This window comes from Trichoderma camerunense (assembly GCF_050948025.1).
Source record: "Trichoderma camerunense strain CBS 138272 chromosome Unknown V8C40scaffold_19, whole genome shotgun sequence".
Taxonomy (NCBI): Eukaryota; Fungi; Ascomycota; class Sordariomycetes; order Hypocreales; family Hypocreaceae; genus Trichoderma; species Trichoderma camerunense.
The window spans coordinates 593221-614045 of record NW_028145351.1 but is presented as its reverse complement, the minus strand read 5'-3'; the positions used below and the strand labels follow the sequence as shown (position 1 = coordinate 614045).

Sequence of the window (20825 nt, the reverse complement as noted above, 5' to 3'; positions counted from 1 at the left end):
TTGCACAATCAGTCACTGACATGGTAGTATCCATGGCGTGAAAAACTTCATCAACTCGCAAACTATTCCTCCGTCCTGCAAGAGGGAATGTTAACGACGTCCTTAGTGTATCAAGAGGATTACGTACCCCTTGCAAAAATACGAAAGATCCGACAGGGCTGTTTAGCCAAACTAGAGGGCGTCATGCTGCAGACGACTGGCCATTGGCTGTTTAACGCGCCCTGCTATCGCAGAGGGGTCCTGCAGCTAAGCATCCCTTTCCAACGTTCGGGGGACTCAGCTTCTAGTTGGCCAGAATGTGGAGTGGCTGTTTCTTTCTTTAGCCATGAGATGCGACCTGGTCGTGTGGAGATAGCCGGGCTAGAACAAAAAACCGGGTCAAGGCTCTGCCTTCGCTTTCGGTTATTAGTATTGACGTCTTCTTTTCTGGCACAAGAGGAAATATCGGGAAGTCGGTCCGAGAGCATCTAACCTCATTAGTTTCAAGGTTAGCTGGGAGCCCTAAGCTTGAAAATATGCAGCTTGCGGATGCGGAACCGAAGCAGGGCTCGGAGAAGAATCCGCCGAAGACAATTGCCTCGCTGTTGCTCCAGTACTTAAAACCGGCTCAGAGAAGAAACCAACCTCCTGGCTCAGGGGCCCAAAACAACTGTTGTTCACGTCAATACAACAGTATAAATGTGAGACGTGGTGTGCTATTGACCAATTGACCAACAGTCGAAACGTACCATTGCCGACATCAACATCAACAGGCCAAGCTCAAGAGCTCTTTTGACGGAAAAGTATCCCCATTCCCAGCATCAGGTGGTGGCTTTCAGAAAACACTCATCATCATCGAGACTGGCATTGCCGGTGTTGACGGTTCGAGAGAAGCTCAGACGCTAGAAGGAGGGACTGGACGTTTGTTTCAGAAGTGTGGATGAGGCTAATGCCCGAGAATGGGTGACAAGCGCATGAGCCTCCAAGTGGGAAAAAAAGAGCCGATGTGGATAGCGTCAAGTCGTGATCCCAGCTGAATGCCGGAAAATTAATTCACCACTGTCATATCTGAGCTGTTTGGGCTGATGTCGGGCTTACTCCAAACCCACAGGCCGCGCACATCGAATGCATGTCTGCATCTCGGATTCGTATCGGCTTCAGCAGCGGCTCTGCATCTGCATCTGCATCTTTGTTAAGAAGGCGGTGTTTGTTTTGAAGCCAACTGCAACCATTGGACAGTAAGTTTTGGGGTTCTTACGCTTTTAGGCCACTGGGCAGATGAAACAGCAACTCTAGCTTAAAATTGACGAGATATGGGGCCGTGATCTCGTATTCTGCACAGCCAGATGACGTCCCCAGCTGTGCCAAGCCACGTCTATGGGGAGACTCAAAGCGTGGGGATGCCATCCACTATCTGGAGTGTAAGACCAAAAGGAGAAGTTCTTGCACATGTAGAGCCAATTTGTTCCGTATCACGATGGAAAGATTGCGCGACGGACGACGTTGCGCGGCTAAAGAGACACGAACGACTCGTCCGATAATGCTACTCTGCTCCGTATTACTTGCCGCACTCATAATTACACAATATGATTTGCCATTATACGGTACGGAGTGATGTGGATGTCAAACGGCATGAACTGTGATTCGTCGCACTTTACTGTACAACGAATGAAGCTAGGTTCCCGAATCTCAAACAAACTCCTTTGAGAATATGACAAAGCTTGTGTTACCCATGTAACCAAACAAATGACTCGCCCTACTCTTCATCGAGCAGGCCTACGTAATACACAACCCATCGTGACTCCAGCTAGGTCATATCAAGCCTTACCGCGCCTACACCGACTAGGAACCTCCCTTGGGAAAAAATGATTAATGATCAAGGCGAGGTAAAAGGGTAAATTTGGGTCTTTCAGGGCGTCTAGATAAAGAGCCTCATAAACAACTTTACTAGTGTTATCAACCCGTCTATGTCGAGAAATTTTAAACTACAGGCCTAAAAGTCCTAAACTACGGAGCGTAGGAGCAACTGACTAGCCGGTCGCGGATCAACCGGGGGGTTATCATGACAATGACTTCTGGACATGGCACGGCGGAATCATCGCTTGACAGATCATCAATGACGATGTATGTCAGAAATCTCGGCCCCGGCTCCAATTTTCCTTTTCGGGGGAATAATCGTCCATGTTGAAAGAAGAAGTTGAACAAGAGACTCAGATATATGCTTGCATGATAGTTCTCTCTAACTATGTCTCATGGTGTTCTCCTTAAAAAGAGTATCCAATAATATATGAGTTAATTTACATATCCGCCCGGCATGGTGGTCGGCACCCGCAGTAGCATATCCAGTCCAACCACTCTCTTCAAGCATAGTCTAAGCCACAATTTGGCATCAAACGGGATCATACGGAATAATTACAAACTAGGCTAGGTTACATGTCACTCCTAGGAGTTACTGTGAGCTGCATGCCAGGAGGCGAATCGTGCCCGCTTCTACGAGTACCATGTTACCCACGTTGGTCCCTTCAATACGAGTCAACGGAATATACCTTACTTCCAGGAGATAAAACCGAAAAGCGGATTCGTACTCTATTTTTGCAAAGCCTCATACGATAGGTTCAAATGTGGTACTAACAAATTTTAAGGTGATAAATTGATTCACAGTTCTGAAAACCTTTTTGCATTTTTTCGTCTCATCATCACACTTTCCTTTTGCTTCAGTACCTACTCTACCTTCGTTTCTTCCATTCGAAAAGTTGAAACTATCCCTTTTATAATATCTTGTTTGTCTTACTTAAAAAGTTTTTCAGATGGGCTTGCTTTCGGCTCTTAGCGCTTTCTTTTCGAAATTTCCAAATTTCGCCCGCAGGCCAGGCTGGATTGCTGCGCACGCCGAATCTCTCCGACTCCATCGTTTCCCTACCGAAGATGAAGATGGCGACGAGGAAAACTTGGGACGTCCGTCCAAATCAAGGTTTCGTCTAAACTTCAAGATGATCTTCCTCTTTATAGGAATGATCATTGGTACGATTCTCTTGGTGAAGTTCTTCGACCCTTCTCACCTCAAAAACCTCGCCCGTCCACAAATATCATACTCCTCATCCGTGGTCCCAATGTGGGCATCATCAAACACGGAATCTGAAACCACGCCCGTGTTGGGTCAGTCGTCTTTTGACTTTGCAATGTACTTTCCTGCGGAGGGAAACAACTTCTTCCCCCTTGTCGCGTCGTACAACGAGCCTCCCCGTCACCGACCGAAGACGCCGCTCTTTGTCCCTTTTACGAGGAACAATGGCATGATGCGACAGACAATTCTTGGATACATTGCGAGTGGATGGCCAAGAGAAGACATCATCATCATCGACAACAGTGGCACAGCCGATGCCAACAACTTGAAGCTCCTTTCGCCAGATAACCCCTGTTTCCTCGACTACGACTTGTTTCGATACAGATATGGCGTTTCGATTTTACAAACATCTGTGCTTCTGAATTTTGCTCAGATCCAAAACTTCATGCTGAGAGTGGCCATGGCTCGCCACTGGCCGTACTTCTTCTGGAGTCATATGGATGTCGGAATCCTGAGCCACGAAGAAGAGACACCTTACACGTCGTTTTACACACGCGTCCTCAATGTCCTCGATGAAGCCGAGTAAGGCCGAATCTCGGGCAAAAAGTGGGCGGCCAAGTTTTTCAACTTTGACTATCTGACCCTAATCAACGTCGAGGCATGGCGACACATTGGCCAGTGGGACGTGTTTATTCCTTACTACGCCACGGATTGCGATGCCTACGGACGCGTCAAGATGGCGGGCTATCAAATTGATGGGGTTCACGCAGGTCATATCTGGGATGTTAACAACTTTGTAGACGACCCCGAAGCAAGATTCTTCCCGCCGGCTGTTCAACCAAAGTCTGAAAAGGATAGCGATTCTGCCAACCACACCTCCGAAGACAACGCACCGGGCTCTGCGCGATTCCAGGCTCTGAGGGAGGAGCTCCAGAAAATCCAAGATGCTAAGATGAGCGACTCCAAGGGCCGCAATACCTGGCAGAACATGCAAAAGGGAGGAAAGGGAGAGCCATGGACATATGATCCCAAGGGTTTCCAAGTTGCCTGGTGGGAAATGGCAGAGGATGGGCGGAAGCTCTTCAGACACAAGTGGGGAGAGGGAGGTTGTGATTTATTCGAGGAGAAAAAGACGATTGAAGACATGTGGAAAGATGCCAAGGATGAAAAATAGAGGATGGATTTGTATTGGATGCACGTCGGAGATGTGGTAATGGATTTTTGGATACATATAGGCACTAATTCTGAGGTCATACATTTGGATTTCATTCACATACAACAACACAAACATTTTACTAAACTAATCACAAACATCAACAAGAGCTTCTTGGATCGGTAAATTCAGCAAAATATCCCGAGCATAGCAATATCCCAATTTCTCATGTTTTCCCACCGCACAAGCACGGGATCCTACCAGAGTGATTACTGATCTTCTAACCGACGACCCCCACTATAGCAGTTGACAAGGACTAACCTGGAACCCAATAAAAATCAACAACCTGGAAACTATCACAAATGGTTCAATATCCTAAAACGAGGGTACGACACATGCTCAAAGAGGAAGATACATTGCTTACGGAGCGCAGAAGACAAATTATTCGGCTGTCGCTCCGAATACCTGGAAGACTGCACGGCCAAATAAGTACCACCAATCTCGCTTGCAAGAAGCAGAAAAGAAGTTGAGCCGTGATAACCTCTTAACATGCATTAATGGTGGTTTTTACCTAATTGGGTATTTGCTACCCTAGTCAATCTCCATGTATTGACTGTAAATAGACATATCTCTCTCCTCCCCAGAATACCACGTTGCGAAATACGAGTATCGGGATAGCAAGTGTGGCTGTGAAGGGCTGAGCTCGATGGTAGGGTAAGGGCGGCGGTAATTAACTCTGAGGTTGTTTGACACTATGACTATGAAAGCAATGAAACAGAGTGGCTGTGTCCCGGCCATGCGTAGCGGGCCGGGAAGAGAGGCCAATTCATGCCAAGCCGGTCTACGGCGGTTAAGCATAGAAATATTCTTCCAATAACCTAGCAAGAGAAAGTGCGGTTTCGAAAGAGAGTAACTAATAAGCTACAGAGTGCTTGCATTGGCGATTATGCCACTTTGACGATCCTGGCCCGTTTGCTTTGACTTGGTTAGACAGATTCAACCAAGACTCAACAACCCCACCAAACCAAACCCTAGCCCCCCTCTACTCTATGTACGGGTACAGATTCAATTGGCAAAATCTTTTCCGTTGGTACACCCAAAAAAACAATTGAAAACGGGCGGCCCGTATGATAAGATGGACATGTGCTGACAGAATCCTACATATTGATTGTGATTGCGGGCCAGTATTGGCTAGAGAGAAAACTCGACCCTGGGCGCAGTTACGCAAACAGAGGACAGGCTGCGTCATCGCCTACGAGGCCGAGCCCACTTCAGCCGCGCCCGAAAGATGCGATAAAAGCAACGGCTCTCTTCAAATATCCGTAGAGATAGAAGCAGAAGAATGTCAAAACAAACGAATTGATTGAGATCTACACTGTTTGAAGCCTCTTTGCATATTTTTCTACGTGACCAGTGAAGGAAATCGACATCCCGAGAGCCGGATACACGCAGAGAGAGAGATAGTAAAGACGGCAACCAAAGACGCTTCACAAGAGGCCTCCTTTCCTCTTTAGTACAACCCCGCGACGACGGAAAAAAACACAGCACTTGGCTGCAAAAAAAGGCATCATGGACGGCCGCTCAATCAGTTCCCTCACAACGTTATGCTCAGGGACATCGCAGCGGGCAATCTCAGGTGCCTCTGAAATCCAATCTCTAGTTGGGGGGCTGGACTCTAGCCGGCAAAACGTCTCACAGCTGCTGTCGTCGTTGGCCAGCGCGCTGCAAGAGCTCAGTCAATGGACTACGAAGTTGGAGAACTGCCTCGTTGCCTCGACGGTGGCTATACTGGTGCAGGATGGGTTCAAGGACCTTCTGACTAGCTGCGATGGGACGATGACGGTGCTGCATAAGCAATTGATGCGGCTGCAGTCTGACAATGTTGAGAGAATCAACATTGACTTCTTGGTGGCATATTATCAAACGATCAAGGCGACTATCAGCCTGCTGGAATCAATGGTCGATGTTGTCCAAACGTAGGCTGAATCTTACAATGCCACAAGTGAGTGTGCTTTGAGCTGACCCTTTGACAGAGACGACAAAGTCGAACAGGAAGACAGGTTCTCACGATTAAAGTCGAATGACCTCATAGTCGTGGTAGAGACTGTATCCGAAACATCAGCAGGGCAAAAGAACATCTTACTAGACGTAGGGGAGTCACAAGCATCCGGAAGCAACAGCACTTCAAATGCGCCAAACACTTCAACTGCACCAAACAATGCCCAAGAAGAAGAAGACGAATCTGCTGAACCACCCCCGTATTCCCCTCAAGTCGAAGCCGAAGCCGAAGCCGTACCCGAAGCTCAAGCTGAGGCACCACCAGCAGTGGCATCATCTTCCTCAAGTCCTCAGCCCTCCGGAATCTCATGGGGCTCAGTGTTCAGAAACTCGTTCAAAGCGATAGCGAATACGCTTGTACCACAGCCCGGCCCCTTCGTCTCTGCTCTGTGCCAAGCCGCCTCCATTGGCGACATCCAGCAAATCGCTGGCTTCCTCACCCAAGGCGCCAACATCAACGGCCGCAACGAGAACGGCAAGAATGCGCTGCAATGCGCCATCCTGGCCGACCAAGAGGATGCCGCCCGTCTGCTTCTGGCGTCGGGAGCGAGCACTTCTGGCTCTGGGTGGTCAGGCATGCCGCCGCTGTTTCTCGCAGCCTCGGTAGGCAACATCAATTCAGCCAAGATGTTTCTCAGCAAAGGAGCGAGCATCGACGAAAAGAGCACGTCTGGCCAGTCTTACTTTGTCGATGTTGTTTCTTCCGGCAACTTGGATGGTATCCGATTCCTTCTAGAGCAAGGCTGCAGCGCAAACACAAAGAATATAAGCGGCGAAGCCGTCATTGCAAATGCCGTGCGAAAGAAGCAAATGGCCCTCGTGGAGCTACTTTTCGAATTCGGCGCAAAAATCACTTCCACCGACATCTCCGGCCGGAATCTTCTCGCCGTAGCTCTCGACAAGAAAGATTATGAGATGGCAGAGCTACTTCTTAAAAAGGGCGCGAAACCCAACGCCAAGAATCTCTCAGGCATGCCCTTGCTGGCAGATGAGATCAACAATAGGCGGCTCAAGACGGCCAAGCTGCTCCTCGACTGGGGCGCAGATCCTAACACCAAGGACTGGCATTCGCAACCAGTCTTGCTTATCCTCATCAAGAGCTCCAAGATAGCCGCCGAGGACAAGATTGACATTGTCCGCCAACTTTTCGCCAAGGGGGCTAATGCAGACGTGAAGGACTGCTTCAGCAAGACTCCCGCGATTTGCTATGCCGTGGAAGCTGGTATTTCGGAAATCATCTCCCTCATGCTACAGAATGGAGCCAAGACGACGGCGACGATGCAAAACGGCGATTCTCTGCTCAAGTACGCCATAGACCATGGGCGAAAAGATCTCACTGAGGCGCTCCTCCACTACGGAGCCGATCCAAATTACAGTATCGGAGAAAACGGCGTCAAGCCGGTGGTACAGGCCCTTGTGAAACAGGATTTGGATATGGTACGCCTGCTCCGGGAAGCTGGAGCTGATGTAAATGTGCCAGAGGTGCAGGATGTTGCGAGGGCATTGGCCAGGGCCGAAGTGTATGAGGCACTGGGGATGCCGGCTCCCATTGAGGGAGACCCTCCAAACTACGACACGGCGATGAAGAACTAAACAGTAAATTGCAATCAAAGGAATGTTTTCATTGGGTTTGGTCAAGCGTACATATTTGTTAGAATTGGATCAGCATAGCGTGTTATATCATCTCTTTATTCGTATCTTCTTGAACGCCGTATTCTACCGTAATTATGCGTCTATATGAAAGCCATGCTCGATCTCTCTACTAAAATACAACTCTCTCTGAAAGACGAGAAAAATCCAAAGGCAAAAACAGAGTGCCGCCATAATGCTCCGCTCACAAACCACTAATAACCTGCTTCAACCACCAAGAATGGATCCGCGCATCATTCGTCAATTCCGGATGAAAGCTCGTCCCCATAATCGAGCCCTGGCGAACCGCAATGATATCTCCCGCATCACCCTTCGTAACAGCAAGCGAAAGACCAGCCTTTGCTCTCTCGACTCGGTTCGCAAGTCTAGCCAAGACTTCTACCTCCGGCCCGTCCCCATGGGGGAGGACCTCTTCCACCACGGGGGCGCGAATGAAGATGCCGGGGAATTGGTCGGGGTTGCTGCCTTCGCCAGAGAGGAAGGGCAGGTCGACGGGGGTAGCGAAGCTCTCCATCTGGCGGCCAAAGTGGTTGCGGTGGACGCGGACGCTGAGACCGCCGATGAGGGCCTGGCCGCCCTTTTTGGTGCCGTTGGCTTCGTCGCAGAGGAGGATGAGGCCGGCGCATGTTCCCCAGACAGGTTTCTTCTGGACTCTAGTTTCTTGAGTTAGCATGATATATCATGAGAAGGTTTGAAGATAGTGTAAGGACAATCTTACTTGACGAAATCACGCAATGGCTCCAACAGGCCCGACTGCTGAGCAACAAAGGAGATGGTAGTGCTCTCGCCACCGGGGATCACCAGTGCATCACATCTAGCGAGTTCCTGGACGGTGCGCACTTCAATGGCTTGGAAAGTGAAATCTTCGGAGACGATGCCCGCAGCAGCCCGGTTGAGCAGCTCAATGTGCTCGGCGAAGCCACCCTGAAGGGCCAAGACGCCAACTGTGAGGGCCATCATTTTCGGGAGAGGATGATGAAGCTGAGGATGAGGACGATGGGGGAGGTGAAGGATGTTATGCATGCATGTGAAAGTTGATTCTTAAGAGTTGCTTGTTGCAAGTATCTTTTATCGCCCGGCTTACTTGAAGTTGAGGGACTGATAATGATAAGACAAGGCGCCGGTAGCCGGACTGGCGAATGAATTTTTTGGTGGTGGCGGGGTGACAAAGATGGTGGCGTGAACCCCAGGTCTTTGGGTCAAAGTACCTCTATTGTATTCATGCACAGTAGAGCACAGATTGCTACTAAGTCTACCTAGTTGTTACTTGAAGAGAAAATACAAGCATGTGGCTCAGTCTAAGTCGAAATAAGCAATACCTGTGGTCATGAGTTGCACATGTTCTTGAATCTGGATCCCACGGGTATCAATTGGCTAATCAATGAGGGCGGGCTATCGACGGCAAGCAGCGGTGCATTGTTTAAGGTACAGTACACATCAAGTACATGTCGTTGAAAGAAGAATGACAGAAGTACAGGGCCCTACAGTAGCATCGAAACCGCCGCAAGACTGGACTCATGCATGGCCTGGGATCGATAATATGACACGCCATGTCACTTCCCCTCGCTAGCTCTGCATCTTGTCTTCGTCTAAAGGGCGCCGGTACATGAATGATGGGGTTCTGCTTTGCTTGTGCTGCTCCGCCGTCGGGATGTTTCGGGGGCTGTTCCAGGCGGGATTTCCTGATTTCGACATGTTGTTGTGTCTGCTTGATAATACGAGTCCGAACAAGAAGAGATTAGAATTGGCTTCCGCTTCGCATGAGCCGAACGTACTTACATGAAAGCAACTCCGGAGATGAAAGATGCAAATCAAAAGGCTCCGCAACATGCAAGCACCTGCAAGCTGCAAATGTGCTACAGTAGGGCAATGGGTCCCCCTTTGGCGCCGCATCGACCTGCATGAGGCGCCCCGGAGTCGCCCAAAGAGGCCAAGCCTGTGCTGCACCGCGTCAAGCCCAAGGTGAGGCCGGTGGTCCGGAATCAAAGTTGAATGGCCTGTTCCAGTCAAGCCTGCGCTGTTCCGGCCATCTTGGATTTGTGACTAGCAACTGAGATCTCGGGGGGTTCAATGGCTTGCCGCTAGAGGCTCTGACGGCACTGGGACAGGCTTCTAGACGGCCTGTGATGATGTGGTGGTTAATAGATGGCCCGCTGTTTACGTGATGGCTCTGCAAGCGGGAGACTGTTGCCATCTCTGTGGTGGTGGTGGTGCCTTGATGGTTTCGCCCTCCGATGACATGTTTGACTCCTGATCTCTGTACTCTGTATTCTACCTAGATTCATGTTCTAATGAGAGATGAGTATTAACTTCCAACCCATCCATACAACAAAAGAACTGCATGTACTTTTGATTTCCCGATGCTTGCCGCCACGTCCAGCCATCCACGTCCCACCCCTGTAACATAACCGTTTACTTTCATCATCTTCACCTTTGCCCTCTCTGCCTTGTCTCCCCCCCCGCTCTGCTGCATCGTCTTAAGGCTACGGCCGGCATCCAACATTTGCATATGCGGCATCTCCAGCACAAAAAGAGTCGCAAAAATTCCCCATCCCGGCTCCGTTTTCGCTTGCTCCGCCAAAGGAATGCGCGGCGCCCGCCTCCGCCATGCATCTGCTAGTGTCGACGGGCCTGGTAGCGAGAAGCATGTGCCGATGTACTCCGTGTGTACCTACTAGGAACGCTACTAAGGTTGTAAGTAAGAGCCAAAGGTTCTAAGGCGAGGTACTTTGTAATATTCGTAATTTTTTTTTCTTGGCTGCTCCGTAAGATTATACGGAGTACTTTGGTGACTGCTAGTTGAATAAATTGACTCAACTTTTTTGTTCCTTGTTGCCCCACTGCCGCCAGTTCCCGGATTGCCCCTCATATATTGAAGGCATCGCCAACCTGAACACAAAACTTCTTGTCCAGACTTGCAAACCACTCAATTCGATTCCTTGATACCCTTGGGACAACTCTACTTGTTTGTGCAAATCCTATACCCATGAGATTCTCTGAAGTCCTCCTTGAAGTCTTGTTGTACTAACCATCATCTTCTTCTACCCCTCCAGGTTCTCTCCAAACTTACCCCTCCAAATACCATCACCACCATCACCATGACCAACGACGCCTCTACCAACGGCTCTTCTGCCGCTCCTGCGACCACCTTCGCCCTCAAGGCCGGTCTCGCCCAGATGCTCAAGGGCGGCGTCATCATGGACGTCACCAACGCCGAGCAGGCCCGCATCGCCGAAGAAGCTGGTGCCTGCGCCGTCATGGCCCTCGAGCGAGTCCCCGCCGATATCCGCAAGGACGGCGGCGTCGCCCGCATGTCTGACCCTGCCATGATCAAGGAGATCCAGGACGCCGTCACCATCCCCGTCATGGCAAAGGCCCGTATCGGCCACTTCGTCGAGTGCCAGATCCTCGAGGCCCTGGGCGTCGACTACATTGACGAGTCCGAGGTCCTGACGCCCGCCGACGACGAGAGCCACGTCGAGAAGAGCCCCTTTGGCGTGCCCTTTGTCTGCGGCTGCCGTAACCTCGGTGAGGCCCTGCGCCGTATTGCCGAGGGCGCGGCCATGATCCGAACCAAGGGCGAGGCCGGCACCGGTGACGTTGTCGAGGCCGTCCGCCACATGAAGACTGTCAACAGGGACATTGCCCAGGCCAAGGCTGCTCTTGCCGAGGGCGGCATTGTTCGTCTCCGCGAGCTTGCTCGTAAGCTCGAGGTTGACGTTGAGCTGCTGCGCCAGACTGCTGAGCTGGGCCGTCTCCCCGTTGTCAACTTCGCCGCCGGTGGTGTTGCCACTCCTGCTGATGCTGCTCTGATGATGCAGCTTGGCTGTGACGGTGTCTTCGTCGGCAGCGGCATCTTCAAGTCTGGCGACCCTGCCAAGCGAGCCAAGGCCATTGTCCGCGCTGTCACTCACTTCCGTGACCCCAAGGTCCTTGCCGAGTGCAGCACCGGACTGGGCGAGGCCATGGTTGGCATCAACTGCGACGCCATGAAGCCCGAGGAGAAGCTTGCCGGCCGTGGCTGGTAAATGCTCCCTATTATATGATTTTAGCAAGGGAAAGTAAGAGGAGGAAAAGCAAAGTATGGTATATACAAAAGGAAGAGACAGAGGAGGAAAAAAGACTGGCACAGAGCCTCAAAATGTATCTATTCTACTGTTGGATTTGGCGTTGTGGACGATTTGTCGCTTTGGGTGGCAACTTAGCATGCTGAACATCAAAATTCTGAAGATGCCGTCAGGGTATGCAACCTATTGAGGATTATACAGCATAGCACGAAATCTACATTTACTTTTTTTGCACTCACTTCTCTCCCCGGGTCAGGGTTGGGTTTCCCCTATAGAACTGAAGTTTTGGAAAATTGTAGGCCGTCAAAGTGAGAGGGGAGACAAAACTACTCGCTGCCAGCTGGCCGTACTTCCACCCACGCAGTCCATTATGCACAGGTCATCCTTTTCCCCCTTGACTTAACTCAACGCGACTTGACAATGCGAGTGGTCATGCTTTTTATTCTTCTTTGCATCAAGCTCGGGTTCCCCAAATTCTTCAAGTTCTACGAGTTTCTCAAGAACCGCTTCCAACCTTTCCGCCGTAATCCTAAGCGTAAGAGGTGTGTCTGCTCTCATTCCTACCGTGCTTTTTCTTTCTGGTTTCACTCCTTTTTGCGTTTCTCTGCTCCTGTTTGCTATTGTTTTTCCTTTTCTCTCGGAGAATCTTGGTGTGAGGAAGTTGAGGAATCCCACTCTCCCTCGTCAAAACATATCTCTTCCATCTTGATATGTTCTTCTCCCTTCTCGGCAGACTCTTCATCCTCTTTCTCAACATGCTTTTCATCTGGCTTATCAACACCCTCGTGCTTCTTTTCGAGCTTTTACTCTGGCTTCTCGATTCCTTCTAGCTAACCCTTCCACCATCAGCAAGAAGACCAAGACTGTTCGCTTCGCTGAACCGAAAAAGAACGTCCGTGTCGTCTACCAAGCATTCTCGCAATACTTCTAAACCCAAAGACCTGCTCCTACGTCCTCAGGGACGACAACTCAAGGTTTGTGCATCCCTATCTCGTCCTCGAAGCCTTGGAGGCTAACTCACTTCAAACCTAGATTTGTTTCCAGTTCTACCAAAGCACCTCTTCGTCAACAATGAGATTCTACAATCGCACCGCGGAGCTCGAGTACTACCGCAACGGCATGCGTAACAACCCACCCACCGATACCGAGATGTGGGCTTCTTTGTTCATCCTATGCTCCTTCATCAGCGTCATCATCGTCTGCATCATGTTACCGCATGGAACCTGGTTCCAGTGCGTCTCTGGAGCCATCTTGCTCTATCTCTTCTGCCAGGTTGTGGTTAGCTATGTTGACTGCGAGTAACGCGAGTCTGGGATCGAGGATACTCTCTTTCGCTGCTGGTAACCCCAGCACCAATCTGCGATTGAGTGTTTGCTATTTTTTTGGAGTTCGGATCTGGGAATGGGATTTTACGCAGTTGATTTAATACAATCTGCTTAACTTAATATTGTCACCCTTTCCTTTCCTTTGTGACTAAACGCACCCGTAACTCCCTCCTCTCCTTTCGTACTGTTTAGCTTCTGGTTTGTGGTCTTGGATGCTCGTTTCTTGATGCAATTTGGGTCTTTGAAACATGAAATTTTATCCAGTAGCTCTGACAAAGAAGTTGAGAACATCTATCGACCATAGTCAAAGCATTTTATTATCACGAAAGAAAAATTGCTGCCATTCTCATATTCCGTCCCATAACTGTCTCTTTCTGTCCAAGATATTCTCCCTCCGCTCCTCTACATTGCCTTTTCCCAAGCATGCTTTTCGCCTGCGTACTTTGTTTGAGCATACCGCCAGCACTGAAGTCGGAGACGACAGGGTTGCCGAATTTGCTTTTGGCCCAATCGTGATGTTTGTTGAGCTTGTTGTCTGGGTAGAGCTTATTGAGTAGAACCCACTTAGCCCACGAGTAAGGGTAGACATTGTTGTGACATTCACGGTGGTTAGAGGGCTTGGCTAAGGTGCTCTCCTCGATGATGAACTATCCGTTGTTGAGGTTCTTGATATATTCGCCTTGTTCCGCCAAGGTCATATTCGTTACCTGTTTGTGATAGAATCTTACGGCGGCGACGCTGTTCGCGTAATGTCCATACAAGGTCACATTGCGAGCGGTATCGCCATAGTTCTAGATCAAAATTTGCTTGACACGATTCATCTCGAGTAGTAACGGCGGGATGTTGTCGTTGATCGGGCGGACGAATTCAGCCGTGTTATCGGAGGCTGAGGGATCGCGACCTATTGCTCGCTCGTCTTCACTTTCACGCGTGATTAGTAGAGACTGACAATTTTCTTTTGCTGCTCAAACAAAGCTTGGAAAATTTATGCATTACCTTTATCAATTATTTGCTGCGATTCCGTCTGAGTACAACGACAGTCGAGAATCTACGCTGGAACAAAGTTTTGCGTCCAAATCATAGACGACTTTCACTGTCCATAGGTATCGAAAGCAAGGCTGAACTACCACAGCAAGGCTGAATTTTCAACACAAGGCTGAGTGTCGAACACAAGGCTGAACTTCGAAAGCAAGGCCGAATTTCCAGATAAAATTCTACCAGAGAATATTTTTCATTGGAATACAATGCAGACCAGCCATAGTTCTGCTCTCATGGATACACGCAGAGGTAAAACTCCTCTCTACAACTCTAGGGCAAATGTCGCACGAGATTGAGGCACAAGAAAGTTGTTTTTGAATGTTCTTTTGAAGTATCTATTCTAGATGTTTCCACCACCCTGAGTCCATGTGCCCTATCGAAGAAAAGCAGTCAGCAATCGGTAACTTGAAGTTCAGGCCTAGCAATGCCATTGAGAAAAGTTATGATCAGAGTCCCCGCGCTGCACTCATTTTGATGTCGTGCTTTTGGTTGTCATCATGCCATGGTTATGGAGAAAAAAAGAGAGAAAGGAATACTCACTGAGATGATTGACTTGAAGGGCGGAATGCTGAAATAGGTATCTGCCCATGAACCTGCTGGAAAATCAGTCAGCCACTAGAACACTGGACAGTGAAGCAGAAAAGAAAAGCAACAAAAGGCTTACTAGAAAGGCTCTAAATGGTGATGGCTTCTATAGACTCCTAACGCAGAAAAGAAATCAGCGACCAGGAAGAGAAGTTCAAGTCAGAAAATTTCATAGAGAAAGTTTTCTGGTCAGAAGAACCCTCGTGTCACCATCTTATAGTGTGTTCTTGATTGTAATCATCCCATATCGAAGAAAGGAGGGTGAAACCGACCGTAAATAAGAGAGGCAATTGCTTAGAGCCCTGTTCAGAGAAAGTGGTTAGTATAGAGATCATCAAGAGAGAACTGAGAAAGGAATGCTGAGAAATCATGGTCAGAAGAACCCTCGTGTCACCATCTTGTAGTGTGTTCTTGTTTGTAATCATCCCATGACATAGGAAACAAAAGTGACTTACCAGAAAGTGATGTGACAAAAGAAGAGAGAACTTGAATTCAGGAGCCCTGGTCCAGAAGAGTGACCAGCAGACAGATCCCAAAGGGTGAAAGCGAAGGAAAAGGAAAAAGAAATGGGAGGGAGTTCGTATGGTCATAGCAAGTTCAACACGTTGAAGTGTTGCTCAAAGAGCACTCACTTTGTGATCGTGCTTGAGGAATGTAATCATTCCATACGTGTAAAGTGGTGGGAGGATAGAAGTCAGGAGCTGGGGTGGGGGAGAGGAGCGCACCAGAATTCGAAATAAAAAACTGCATTTGACGAGCCCTGTTTCAGAAAAGAGATCAGCCATCAGAACAAGACAGATAAAGTCAGAAAATGGAATCAAGACAATCATGGTCAGAAGAACCCTGGCAATTTTGGCACTCATTGGTATCGTAATTGTACTGTTGTACATTGCTTTCTAATCACTCCATAAGGAAAACAAGAAGAAGTAGAAAAGCAAAAGACTTACTATGAGTGCCCAGTACAAGGGAGAGAAAGGAGTTCCTACTAGAGACAAGTTAGTGAGTGTACAAAAGAAGGAGGGGGTTCCTACTAAAGACAAGTCAGTAGGTATACAAAAGAAGGGGGGAGGGGAGGGGAGGGGAGGAGAGGAGAGGAAGATAGGTCAAACGAAGGGTGGAGTTCCTGCTAAAGACAAGTCAGTGAGTATACAAAAGAAGGGGAGGGGAGGGGAGAGGAGGATAGGTCAAAAGGGGGGAGTTTCTACTAGAGACAAGTCAGTGAGTATACAAAAGAAGGGGAGGAGCATAGGTTAGTATAGTCGCTCAGAGTTGAATTTTTCTTTCATGGTCTGCTTCAAACAAACTCGAAAGACTACCGGACTGACTCATCATTGCGACTCCGATAGGAACAGAGAATTGAAGCCAGACCAAGTGTTTTCATCAATGGCCGACTTGAAAACATGGAATGGTCTTTGTGTGGCCTCTCCAACACACAGAGCATAGGTGAAAGAGAAACAGCTGAAGCGAGAGGCTAGAGTGAATCAATTTCGGCGTCAGACTCAAAATTTTTATTCCATCGCTGACTTGCAGCCGGAACGAACCCTATGTCATCATCCTGAGTGTGTATGTGTTGGGAAAAGGTAACACAAAGAGAAAAGAGGACCCCCCGAGACAGAACAGAAGTGCTGAGAACTTTCTCATCTTCGAACACACAGAGCACAAGTGAAAAAGAAACAGCTGAAGCGAGAGGCTAGAGTGAATCAATTTCGGCGTCAGACTGAAATTTTTGATTCCATTGCCTTTGGAGCTGGAACGAACCCTAAGTCATCATCCTGAGTGTGTATGTGTTGAAGAGAGAAAAGGTAAAAAGAAGAGCGAAGATGGGAAAGAGAAGGCGAAGAGAAAAAGCAAAGAAGAAAAGTGAGGAGGTGTAGGAATTTCATATGTGCTTCTTCCAGCAGACACTGGCACAAAGAAGAAAGAATCGCCAACAAGCGAGAGGCCAGAGTGATTCAATCAACGTCAGACTCAAATATTTTTTCCCATTGCTGACTCGCAGCTGGGAACGGAACCCATAGTCATCACTCCATGTGACCAGTGTGTGGGTTGAAGCGAAACGTGGTGGGAGGATAGGAAGGAAGAGTCAACAGAAGGAAAGAAAAAAAGCAAAAACAAAAAACAAGTGATGTGGGAAAATGAGGGTGGAGGAAATGTGAATGTGTCCTTGACACACACACAAGCACAAAAAAGAAAGACCCGATGGATCGATCAATGTCAGACTCCGTATTTTTACTCCATTACTGACCTGCAGTTGGAATATGGAACCCTAAGTCATCACACCATGCGTGTGTGTGTGTGTGTTGGACTGAGGTGGGAAAAATAGATACAGTGGGAAGTGAACAGAAAGAAGGAAGAAGAAGAAAAAAAAAGGAGGAAAATCGGGAAAATCGGGACTGGAGACGAACAAGATCTTGCTCTGTTTGTCTCTTCAGCACCCACAGACACAATAAAGAAGGAGCAACAGAAGCGAGAGGCTAGAGTGCTTCAATCAGTGTCAGACAATATTTTCATTCCATAACTGACGTGCAGTCGGAACTAGAACCCTGGTCATCACTCGATGTGTGTGTGTGTGCTACGAAAAGAAAACAGGAAGCAAGAAGTAGAGGAATCAAACGGGATGGGAAGAGGAAGGATGAGTGGTACAATAGCAAGAGGAGGAAGAAAAGGAAAGAATGGCAGAGCAAGAGAAAAGAAAAAGAGAGGAAGATAGGAAGAAAATCTAGAAACCCCCGACCGCAACCAGAACAACTGAAAGTTGAACTGTCCCTCAGACAGAGTATTTGATTCCATTTGCTGACAGGCAGCTGGAAAAGAACCCTTTTGTCATCATTGGGAAGTTGGGTGGAGAGGAGAAAAGTGAGACAGTAAGAAAATTGAAAACATACCTGAAAGATGAAATTGAAATACGGGAGAAGAAGGGATCAAAGTCACTGGGGAAGTGGAAGTTCAAATTGGAAAATGGGACTTACGATAGAGACGTGGATGATGGATGATGGAAGGTAGGGGTGGAAGGTAGAGGTGGAAGATGGAAGTGGAAGATGGAAGTGGAAGATGGAAGTGGAAGATGGAAGATAGAGGTGGGAGGGAGAGATAGGAGGGAGAGGTGGGAGGTAGAGGTGGGAGGTAAAGGTGGAAGTGGGAGGTGGAAGTGAGAGATGGAAGTGGGAGATGGCAGTCAAACTTGCAGAGCGAAGTTGGAGCAGACAAACAGGATTGGAACTGGGACTGGGATTGAAATTGAAATTGGCATTGAAGATAGAGATAGTGGTCCAAAAAAGAGAGGAGCGACAAAGAAGAAAGAAGGAAAGAAAGGAGAGGGAAGAAGAAGAGGAGGAAGAGGAGTAAGAGGAAGAGAGAGAGAGAGGAAGAGGAAGAGGAAGAGAGAGAGGGGAAAAAAAAAAAGTAAAAAAGAAATCGCGGGATCATATCAAAGGTGTCGTCAAAGGTAGAGCTCATCCTGCAGAACAGTCAGAGCTCATTACGAAGAACCCTTTTCTAATCATTTTCCCATTGGTCAAAAATTGGAAAAATGAAAAGCTGCTCCCTGTTTCCTCTTCCCATCTGCATAACCAAAGCAAGATGAGAAGAGGAAGTCAGTAGTCAGTGGACTCCAAAACGGTTCTGAAAAGGAAAGGAAAAGACAAAGGAAATGACTTACCTGGGGACTTACCTGAAATCCGGGATGAAGAAAGGAGGAAAAGAAAAAAGAAGAGAGAGCTGGAGAAGACGAGCCTCAAGTAGTTGTGGAAAACGGAGGAGTGGAGCCCTACTGATCTGGCTGTCAGGTGCAGGCCAAAAGTGAGAAATGGAAAATCAACACCTGCAGCAGGCTCTGGCCTATGAGAATTCAGGATCACTGCTGTCACGTAGGCAACGAGAGAACAAACGCGGTACCGGAGACTTTGTATATGGGTCCACGGGTATCAAGTCATGCAGAAGTGAAATTCGGGGGGGCCTCCTCGATTGATCATTGGCAGATCTCGAGGAGGAGAGGGGCACTCAGGAGATGAGGCTCCGTAGGCAAGCGAGAAAGTGAATTGAAGCTGAAGCCCGTTGCGTTGTGATGCTGTTGCCTGCCCTCGAGAATTGGGGGGTGGCATAGGGGGGATTGGTGTAGTGCGTTGTGAGGCTGCCGTCGAGGAGATGGGGTCATCAATGGGCGTGGTGATATTGGGTACGAGTTGATATCGAGAGTTGACGATGCTGTAGATGTGTAGAGCGATAGACAGTAATGCAGTTTTCATATTATGGCCATGTGTATCATCTATGTAGAATTGATTATTGTGTAGTTGTTGAATTTGATATATCGTTTGATTCTGTAGTGTGGTGGCCGCTGTAGAGACCACCTGGAGCGAGTGTGCACTGCACTGCTACGATACTCTTTTGCGGGTGAAGCTATTCCCAGTTCCCAGTGTAGAGATTCAAGGTCTAAATGTGTATTTTATTACCACCCATACTGAGAATATTTCTATCAATACTGGGAAAAGACTCTTTTTTGGTTTACCCCTCTTTTTGTCCTCTATGGTAGCATATTGGAGTGTTCTCCAAAACCACCATATTCATGCGACCGGTACACCTTGAGAAATGGCAGAGTCTCTCTACAGAATTGCTGGATCGATCAGCGGACAGATAGTAATAGAGTCAAAGTCATCAAGAACAAATTGTAATTCTATCGTAGTATCTTCTGCCAAATGTTTCGTCGCAGCGTTATTACGTTGGGCAAATACGATGATTGTAGTCTATTCCCGACCCATAACTCTCCAAGGGTGTATCCCTGCTAGTACTCTCCACAATCTAGATCTCCAACGGTAATCGATCGAGCTAAATCGAGGCTTCCTCAAGAAAAGAGGATATTGCTCTGCTTCGAATGGGGTGGCGCGAAACTCCTGATTGAGTTGTCGGGCTACCCTCAATCCAGATTCGAAACCCAAGAGGAAAATCACAAGACAGTGGGACCGTGCTATTCGCTGTCTCCTCTTGGTCATGTCCTCAAAATACTGAGCCACCAGAGAAAAGCTCAGTCAAGGGGAGCTGGATTGGACGGAGTCTTGGTGCCGTCAGATTTTCAGGATAGATACAATGTAGCTTGCGATGGAGTTTTTGTCTCAAGAATTAACCCAAACATCAGAGCGACAAACAGGGAACAAAACATTGCCCGAATTTGAAAATATGGAAAGTAAAATGCCAATGATATCCTCAATCTTTCTTTGTCCATGTCCCACAGGTATCGCGCTACGAGCAACTGTCTGCCTACGAGTTCCTTGTCTCTCCCTTATAATTTCAAATGCCCATCGACACGTAAAACACTCGTCGCGAAAATGGAAAGAAATGCCTAGGAATAGAATTGAGTATGGGGAGACTACGCTTCGGCTTCGCTGTAGGATCGGTTCGGAGAATCGAGAGTCGATATTCGTCTAATCGCCTTCGAGAAACTGTAATACCAGGGAAATCAGCATCTTCCTGGCTTCAAAACATGACCACGAGCATTTGGTACTCCAAAATTCCATACCTGTAACCGACGATAGTAGTTTGAACATTAGGCTGTATTACCCTGGAGCGTCAGGTCCTCCAAAGGCGGCGTTGAAGTTTGCCAGAGAAATAGCAGTTGGCTTCGAGAAAGATTGATGATGAATGCATAGAAATCATAAATACAAACATTTCCATCCATCTATGAACGAGATTCAATATTGACTGCTCAGAGAAGCTGGTAACTGCAAAGTGTCTCGGCTGAGTGCGTTACCATTGCATATGGGGATTTTACTATGGCTCAAATGCCACCACTTTACTTTACCCGTCTGGCTCCTCGGACAATCCTGCCTAGATAGACAACGCTTTTCTTTTTCAAAAATGTCCATTCCAAGGTTTTCTTGCTCCCAGGTGTGCCGTAGGGTTATGTCTACCCAAGG

At 48.2% G+C, this 20825-nt stretch overlaps 5 protein-coding genes across 5 annotated transcripts; 4 read left to right on the top strand and 1 right to left on the bottom strand.

Annotated features, from left to right (window-relative positions):
* Positions 1-2786: 2786 nt before the first annotated feature.
* Positions 2787-4217, top strand: V8C40DRAFT_277234 (uncharacterized protein; the record flags this gene model as incomplete). Its single annotated transcript, XM_083220939.1, has 2 exons — positions 2787-3608; positions 3651-4217. The coding sequence occupies 2 exons, from the start codon at positions 2787-2789 to the stop codon at positions 4215-4217; spliced, it is 1389 nt and encodes a 462-aa protein (XP_083069286.1).
* A 1447-nt stretch (positions 4218-5664) lies between these two features.
* V8C40DRAFT_86300 (ankyrin repeat-containing domain protein) lies at positions 5665-7944 on the top strand. Its single transcript, XM_083223537.1, has 2 exons — positions 5665-6172; positions 6230-7944. Exons 1-2 carry the CDS (start codon positions 5766-5768, stop codon positions 7845-7847), a joined length of 2025 nt encoding a protein of 674 aa, XP_083069285.1. The 5' UTR covers positions 5665-5765; the 3' UTR covers positions 7848-7944.
* A 144-nt stretch (positions 7945-8088) lies between these two features.
* V8C40DRAFT_269635 (PdxT/SNO family) lies at positions 8089-8864 on the bottom strand (the record flags this gene model as incomplete). Its single annotated transcript, XM_083220106.1, has 2 exons — positions 8089-8557; positions 8623-8864. 2 exons carry the CDS (start codon positions 8862-8864, stop codon positions 8089-8091), a joined length of 711 nt encoding a protein of 236 aa, XP_083069284.1.
* A 1817-nt stretch (positions 8865-10681) lies between these two features.
* V8C40DRAFT_254834 (SOR/SNZ family-domain-containing protein) lies at positions 10682-12205 on the top strand. The gene is made up of 2 exons (XM_083217909.1): positions 10682-10869; positions 10958-12205. Exon 2 carries the CDS (start codon positions 11003-11005, stop codon positions 11930-11932), a length of 930 nt encoding a protein of 309 aa, XP_083069283.1. The 5' UTR covers positions 10682-10869; positions 10958-11002; the 3' UTR covers positions 11933-12205.
* Positions 12206-12391: 186 nt separating this feature from the next.
* On the top strand, positions 12392-13273 carry V8C40DRAFT_269633 (uncharacterized protein; the record flags this gene model as incomplete). The annotated part of the gene is made up of 3 exons (XM_083220105.1): positions 12392-12506; positions 12821-12945; positions 13004-13273. 3 exons carry the CDS (start codon positions 12392-12394, stop codon positions 13271-13273), a joined length of 510 nt encoding a protein of 169 aa, XP_083069282.1.
* Positions 13274-20825: the final 7552 nt, after the last annotated feature.

Coding starts and splice junctions, on each gene's coding strand:
- V8C40DRAFT_86300 (XM_083223537.1), top strand. CDS start 5,766: ATGGACGGCCGCTCAATCAGTTCCCTCACAACGTTATGCTCAGGGACA. Junction 6,173..6,229: donor ATGGTCGATGTTGTCCAAAC/GTAGGCTGAATC, acceptor ACCCTTTGACAG/AGACGACAAAGTCGAACAGG.
- V8C40DRAFT_254834 (XM_083217909.1), top strand. CDS start 11,003: ATGACCAACGACGCCTCTACCAACGGCTCTTCTGCCGCTCCTGCGACC.